General features: G+C 37.4%; 1 protein-coding gene across 1 annotated transcript; it reads left to right on the plus strand.

Moving 5' to 3' along the window:
* Positions 1–4,822: 4,822 nt before the first annotated feature.
* On the plus strand, positions 4,823–7,949 carry LOC131310135 (transcription factor MYB1R1). The gene is made up of 3 exons (XM_058336973.1): positions 4,823–5,410; positions 5,795–6,003; positions 7,316–7,949. The coding sequence occupies exons 1-3, from the start codon at positions 5,143–5,145 to the stop codon at positions 7,670–7,672; spliced, it is 834 nt and encodes a 277-aa protein (XP_058192956.1). The 5' UTR covers positions 4,823–5,142; the 3' UTR covers positions 7,673–7,949.
* The last annotated feature ends 622 nt before the right edge of the window (positions 7,950–8,571 follow it).

Genomic DNA, 8,571 nt, shown 5'->3' on the forward strand with positions numbered 1-8,571 from the left:
TGCTAGGGGATACTAGGGTAAGACTCTTTTGAATAAAAACAATGACATGCAAAATAAAATTAAAGGCAACAAATATGATAGACGATACAACCATCAATTCAAATAGGTGCAATTGACTAAACAGTTCATTGTCTATTTATAGACACAACCTCTACACGAAATAAATATTGAGGTTGCTCGGGATGAGCACTGTGTCGATATTTTAGGTACTCAATAGCAATATTATATCAAAAAATGTAATGGCCCAACGAGAATGAGAGAGCAATCTAAAGCAAGGCTATTCTTATTTTATTGTCATACCTAGATTATACATAAATAAGATTAAAAATTCTTATTTATGTAGGAATGTCGAGGATTGACAAAGTAACAATTGGGTCGTCGTGATAAGAGCTTTGTTAAGACATTGAGAATTTCATAATGACATTTTATTTTTTACGTTAAGTTTTACAAATATATATTTGGTTTGGCTTTATTTAATTTTTATTCCGTGTTTTGGGTGATTTATGAATTTTGGAAATTTTTGACCTACTTGAATGTTCTTTGCACCTCAATTTTTCGTGCTCATATATTGTATTTTCTTTCGTTCCTATCCATTTTTTGCAACATGTGCTCCTTTTGCTCTTGCTCGACCCGTGCCTTCAGACACGGGCATTCGCTAGTATATATATATATAGCAATGCTCACTGGTGAAATTTTATGCTGTAAAAATTAATGTGTAAATAGTGAACCAAAAAAGTAGAGAAATTTGTTTACCACATCTTGTTGCCATAAGTTATGATGTTGGAAAATGTCTCGGTTGCCGGAGTTGACCTACGAAAGTGGTTGCTGGTGGAAGTGATGATGGAGTGGCGGGAGAAAGTGAAATAAGTAATTGAAATGTTATAGAGAGGGTATTCCTATCATAGGCATTAATTTATTTTTTCGCAAAGGCACTGAAGGAACCTTTACAGTCACGGAAAGATAAACCTTCATAACCTCTCACAGTCGAAGCGTGCCTTCTTTCTTCTTCTCGAACAATGCTGGTGCTTCCCATGGTGACGTACTCGGCCTAGTAAATCCTTTGTACATCAGCTCCTTCGATTGGGTCTTGAGCTCCTTGAGTTCAGCAGGGCCATTTGGTATGGTGCCATAGAGATTGGTGCCATCCCCGGTTAAAGTTCTATAGAGAAGTCTATTTCTCCTTAAGGCGATAAGCCAGGAAGTTCTTCAGGAAAAACATCGGCATACTCGCCCACGATGTGTGGAAATCTCACTTCCATTCTATTAGTAAAGGACTAACCTTGAACAAACACCCAAATATAAACATTTTTTTTAAAAAAAAAACTTGAAGAGTTTTAAATTCATCGACTCTTAAGTCTTGCGAATAATTTTCCCATATTAAATGGGCCAATACTCCATAGTTTAATTGAAACTTACTTAGGCCCTGTTTCCGAAAGGAAAATAATTACTTATTTTAAAAAAAAGTAATTTCAAACTCAAAAATCATGTGCTTACGCAAATAATTTTTCTATCAATATGGATCTTGTTAATAGATCTCATTGAGATCTTTTATACGGTGCAAAAAAATTAAAAAATTATTTTTCATTTACATTATTTTTGAGTTTGAAAATATAAAATAAATACTTATTTTTTAAGAAAGTGTTCTAGAACGAAACCTTAGATTATTTGCCCATTGGGTGTCCGATCTCCTCAGGTCCCATCGGACCCCAAGGAGGAGGTGGTAGAGTAATCAACTTCCACGTGCCAGAAATCCAATGGACAAATGTTAGAGTAAAGCACAAGAATCGAATAGAAAATGAAAAGAAATTAAGCAAACAAAACAATGCATATATTATAGTGTGTGTGTGTGTGTATATATATATATATATATATATATATATATATATATATCGATGGTGCAGGCACATCGAAAGGTCGAGGTGAGGGAGATGAAGGGAAAGGTGAAGGTGAAAGGTACTTTCTTTCTAAGGGTCATCACTAGGGTCCCCCCAATCACCTTATCCTCACACACCACACCCACCACCAACGGTGATGGTGAAACCTACTTTCTAATTTCTAATGCCCAAGGACACATCTCAATGTTGAAAACAATTTTATGAGTTCCGCAAAACTTTTTTACTCGGCTAAAAATAGGCTATTCAATTGGCCCCGTCCCGACCCTGTCCTAACCCCAACCCATTTGCCGATCGGGACTGGGTTTTGCTAGATTTTCGGGTACTGGGTGGGGTTCGGGTAGAGTATGAAGTAATGTTGTCCCGCCTTGAACCCATTCCAAAAATTTTTTAGCGTATAAAATGATAGATTTACCCTTGTATTTTCTCCCTTATAATTAACAAATTTTCTCCCATTTTACTTTTTGGATAAACAATTTTTCTTCTCATTTTTATGGGTGCAGGGCGGGAATGGAGATACCCACACATAAACCAGGTCGGGGTTTAGTTGGGGTCGGGGCCAGGTGGTCTTTTCAAGATCAGGATATGGCACTGTTGCCGTCCCTAACATAGAAATCTTTTTAAATTATTATCGAACGATATCAAATTAACATGATTTTTTGAATAACCCATACGTTTGAGGACTTTAAAAAATAACGCTTCGACCATCAGATAAGCTGGGGAAAAATCGTTCAGTCTCTTCTGGGGATGAACCTATTCCTAGAATCGAACTCAAAACATCATCTCCCCACTACAATTTACGGTCCTTTTTTATTCATACAGTCGTGTCGTGTGGCTATAAAAAGGAATGAATATTTTTCTCTTATGGAAGAGAAAAAGGACGACCAAATTTCCACAAGAAGGAAGCTGAGAATATGCAAAGTTGACGGTGGAGAGTCACTCCGCCCCCTCCACATCCTCTTTGTTTATTTATGGGATCCGGCTCACCGCTAATTTTGGGGAACTCGGGGCTATTGTGAGCAAAACACATCAACATGCAGCATTGTTTAATCTCACCGTGTTTTGGATGGTTCGGATTTTAAAAAGACTCTTTTTAAAATTCGGACCAGCGATTGCCGAGATGGATGGTAAGATGGAGCACAGCCGTACGCTGTTGTGTTTGCTCACAGCAACCCCCGCTTCCCTAATTTTGAAGAAGACCGTCTCGGTTTTTAGGGCATTATTTTGGGCTCATCTCAATGATTAAAAATATCAGTCACGTTAAAAAGTATTATTGTTTGATATAGTATTTTCAAAACACGCTTTTGAGGGGAAAAAAAATTACAAAGTGGATTAAAACTTATTTTTTGATCTGTTTGGAAAACATGTCAATTTTAAGGGTGGTTGATGTTCTTGGTAAAGGGACCGGAAAGGATCCAGCGCGATAGCTTCCCATAAGCTTCCGTTGAATTTCTCACCCTCTACATGATCATAGCTTAGCCAAAAAATAGAGCCCTGCTAATGGTACATATGAAAAATCTGTATCAGCCAGAACAAATATATTTTGGGTCTCAAAAAAATAATCGGAATCGTTCATTTTGTTTAGAATATATATTTTAAAGTCTTTGCAAAAATTCAGTTGAATCCAACACCAACAAAGGTGTTAACGAAACATCCTAATTTGCTTCAGAATTTAGGCCTATATTCTGGAACAAAGTTAGATGTTTTGTAAATCCCCTTAACGATGTTGGATTTAGCTGAATTTTCGCAATTGACTTTAAAATATATGTTCTAAACAAAATGAGCGGTTCCGATCATTTTTTCGAAATCCGAAACGGACCCAAAACAGATCTGTTCTGGCTTGGTAAAGATGAAAAATCTGTACCAATTCGTAAAAAATATTGGATTCTATATGTCATATCATTATGGGACCTAATCTCATTTAATTTATTACATTTGTATGACAGATTCATGCACTATAACTTTTTGTTTTTCTTTTCGACATAGTGTACCGCGTAAATAAACGAATTTAGTCTCCAATGCAGAACACTATTTTAAGGTCATTTAACCAAAACACCAATCACGTGTATTTTGGAACTAGTAGGGAGATTAAGGGTGGGTTTGCATTAAAGAGTTAAGTAATTTTTTTTTTTTTTTTTAATCTTTTTTAGAATTTTTTTTTGCATTTATTTATTTTGTATCTAACTTTTGTAACTTGTTGATTCGTCTTGACGATAAGAACCGAAAAAGTAAAAAAAAAAATTGATCGAAACTTAGGATTTTTTTTAAAAAAACAAAAAAAATTAAAAAAAGAAAAAGTTACTATTTAAATAAAGACGAAAAATAAGTTATTTTTTGACTTTTAAAGCCAAATCCACGCTAAAAACCTGATCATTGTTTAGGTCCAAGCAAATGGATGCCAAATAGGAGGCCGATTTCCCCGTCGAGTACATTAGCTAGCTAAGCTAAAAAAACATGTCTAGGACATCGTTTAATACGTTTTCAGAAAAAAATTATCTTGAGAAAATTGGATTTGATTTCGTGTTGCAATATTTTTGAACTTATTTTTCTGGTGATCAAATCATACAAAGATAAACATGCTTTAAAAATATATCAAACGATGTCTTATAACCATGGTTTTTGAAGGTACTAATGTTCTTGACGACGTTGTCTCAGAATTGAACAATCCGACCATCTAAATCAGCTCAAAAAGAACCCAAAAACGAACCGGACCGGACCAGACCATCCAGGGATTGGAGATGGCCCATTTCCATAATAATCAACACGTGATTAGAGATATTTATCTCAACATAAACATGTTCAAATTCAATGTATTAATGTCAGGAGTTTCTCTTTGTTCATTTAGGGTCGGTCCCTAATAATTTTTTTTTTTTATCTATTTCTTTCCACTCGTTACTCTCAAAAACCTCTTTCTAAATCCAAATTGAACAAGTGGAGTACTCGCTACACAAAAAGAATCCAAGAGAACCGTCCAATCTCGAAAAAGAAATGAAACGCATCTGCTTCCTCATACCTTCCCATGACCTCCCAGTCCATTTCCGAAGAAACCGAAGAGGATCAGTTTTTCTTAACCAAACACGTTACTACTACTGGAGTATATGAATCCAGACCACCCCCTTTGTCTCATTCCTTACTTCACTTTCTCTCTCCTCCATTCTCTCTCCTTCACAGTATTTCCTTTTTCATATGCGCCTTCAATAAAAGCGTTACTAGCTAGCTACCTGTTAACAAGAACCGCGAACCGCCGGCGATGTCTCGGGTGTGTTCGCTGTGCGGAAACAACGGCCACAACTCGCGCACGTGCTCGGAGGGCGCCGGAGCCTCCGGCAGCGGCGGCATCATGTTGTTCGGCGTCCGAGTCGCGGAGGGAATCGGATCGTTCAGGAAAAGCGCTAGCATGACCAACCTCGCGCAGTACGACGATCAACCTCTCCTCGACTCCAACTCCGACCTCGCCGCGGGTTACGCCTCCGACGACGTCGTCCACGCCTCCGCTCCCAATCGTGAGCGCAAAAGAGGTACCCAGGCCATATATATCCATCTCTATTTGTTCAGTCTGGCCGTGATCTTGTTTGGAATTTTTTGTTGCTCGTTTAAGATAATTTGATCTGCTACGGTTTGAAAAAAAATAATTTTGTCCAACTCAAGTCTGAATTCGGCTCGTTTGACTTTAACGAGTTTTAACGAACCGGATCCGAATTTTGAAAATTTTAAACGAACTCGAACTCGAGCTTGATTATCCAAGCTCGAATCGAGTCCAGGCTAATATATTGGTAATTGCAATTCAATTTAGAAAGACTAACGATAATTTACTGAGCTTGAGCCTAAGAGGGTTGAACTCGATTCAGCTCGTCTGTAACCTCCAATAACATTAACAGAATTGAATTGATGTGTGGGTATAGGAGTGCCGTGGACGGAGGAAGAGCACAAGCTATTCTTGATAGGGTTGGAGAAGGTGGGGAAAGGGGATTGGAGGGGGATTTCGAGGAATTTCGTGAAGACACGTACGCCTACTCAGGTGGCGAGCCATGCTCAGAAGTATTTCCTCCGACGTAGCAACCACAACAGGAGGCGCCGCCGTTCTAGTCTCTTTGATATCACCACCGACGCGGTAATCTCAATCACCCGTACAAACTTCAATATGTCGTCCATACTCTTATATTTTAATTGGCCTCAACCAAAGACAGAATTATGAATTAATTTTAATTGGCCCCAACAATATATATATATATATATATATATATATATATATATATACCATATTTTTAGCTATATTTTTATGAGAGTTTTAGAGACAAAATTTAATTATGAGAGCAAAAATTTAATTATGAGAGCTCTAGAGACAAAATTTAATTATGACCATTGTTAATATGATCAGAATAACAATATCTTCGTACCGGTTCAAAGAAATTGAAAATTAAAGCACTTCATTTTTTAAAATTGTGTTATATATTAAAAAAATATGGTTACAAAATTAAGTGTTTCAATTTTCAATCTGTTTGAACCGGTGCGAAGATGTTATTTTGTTGATCATATTATTTTAAATGATTATAATTAAATTTTGTCTCTAAAACTTTCATAATTAAGTTTCTGCTTTATAGGGTCCCAATTAAAAAACAGAAACTTAATTATGAGAGCCCTAAAGACAAAATTTAATTATGATTCTTGAGAATAATATGATCAGAATAATAAGATCTTCGCACTGGTTTAAACGAATTAAAAATTGGAGAACTTAATTTTTTAATTATATTATACGAAACTTACATATCTATTATTGTTATCAAACGAGGCCTAAATAATCATAGAATTCGCTAGAAAATCATCCTCCATTTTGATACAGAGATCAATTTTCACATGCTTCATAACTAAACACGCTCTTTCTGTAACAAAAATGGGTTGGGTTAAAAATTTTGGACCGAAATTTACATATAATAAAATTTTTTTTTTGTGGGTTTTTTGAAGGTCCACCTGGGCTACAGCCCCAGGCAACCCTTCACTGGTTCCGCCCTTGGCCTCAGCCAGCGAACGGTAAGATTTGTCCTCAGATTTCGAGGCATGCATAAGTTGGCGTGGACACCAAATTTGTGAAAAATTTATGTTTGGATTGAGATTTGAAAAAAAATTTGAGAAATGATAGGGATAATAAAAGGAGAGAGATAAAGAGATAAATGTTAGAAGTAGGAGAATCTAGGGGGAATATTTTGAAAAATACTTTTTAAGTTGTGAAGAGAACAAAGCATAATCTCTAATCTAAAATGAATGAATACCTTTTACTAACTTTATAACCAAGTGTTCGAATACTTTGATCCAGAACCTAATCCAGAACGGTGAATTTGTAAGCTGATTGGATGCTCTTATAGATTTGGCGTTGTTCCGTTACTCTGTTCAATTTATTGACTTTTGATTTAATTTCCTCGAAACAGTGTATGGATTCAGTAATGGAAGATCAAATTCAGCAAGAAATCATCTCACAGCCACTGGCTCACAGCAATCTCAAGGGATTCCCAGCTTTTCAGGCACCGCGAAGCCCGGTGTTGTTACCTGTCCTCCCTCCATCTTCAAAAATGGCTGGTCTCAATTTGAACAACCCACCACCAAACGTGGACCCCTTGCCTCCTTTATCTCTGAAGCTCTCTGCATCAGAATCCCTGCTGCCGCCACCGCCGCCGTCGGATCAGAAGCCGCCGCCGGCGAGACACTCTTCGGGTTTTCAGGGAATGTCCGGTAGCTTCAACAACACTAGTAATAGTAGTGGGGATAGCATCATCAGTGTTGCTTGAAGAATATAGTACTCTCCATATTTAAGTTCCTATGCTGCGTGCAAAGTATGTAATTGTAGATATAAAAGTTTAAAGTGGGGATTAGTATTATTATTTAGGTTGGATTAGGGATTAAGATTAGGTTATTAAAACAGGTGATTCCTTGTTTGTACAGTGGAGAAAGATTTGTGGGATTTGATGTGGTTTGTCGTTTTCAGTTAGTGGGGGGATTCTGGTTCATGTAGTATTACTCTATTATGGTTGGTTGGTCAATTGTGTTCCAGAAATTTTTGGATGACGAGCGGGTACCACGTGACGGTATTCTGTCGGTGATTTTAGCTGTCCAAATGTATTTTAGACAATCCAAATTTATTCCCTCTTTCTCTCATCACCCAACCACTTTCTCCTCTCTTCTTCTCTCAGTAAAATTTGAACTGTCCAAAATGCATTTGAACTACTGAAATCACTGATGGAACACCATGCATGTTTTCTTAAATAGCGACGAAAATTTTATTAACCACAAGGGTACCACGTGTGTGGTAGCCGCCGGGTCCTAAGAAACTTATTGTTCACAACAGCACCAGGTAATCTGTCATTTTGTCTTCTTTTCTATTTTTAGAAATTGCAACTCGAAAGAAGGAAAATATCTGAATGGGTATATTCCGGTAATATGCCTTTCCAGTCCATGGTGGAGATTAAGCTGGAAAGGTCTGTTGGAGCAAGGGCGGGGTACCCGGATCCGGGGGCTCTGCTGCCCGGGGGCGCAGTACCCCCTACCCTGCTGCCCGGGGGCGCAGTACCCCCACCAGCATGGGTAAACGACACGTTTGGTTTAAAAACAAATTCCTAACCATCAACTTGCAATTCTATGAAGCAGAAATGTGATTATGAGAGCTCTAGAGATAAAATTTGATTATGTC

Source organism: Rhododendron vialii, chromosome 12a (genome assembly GCF_030253575.1).
Source record: "Rhododendron vialii isolate Sample 1 chromosome 12a, ASM3025357v1".
Taxonomy (NCBI): Eukaryota; Viridiplantae; Streptophyta; class Magnoliopsida; order Ericales; family Ericaceae; genus Rhododendron; species Rhododendron vialii.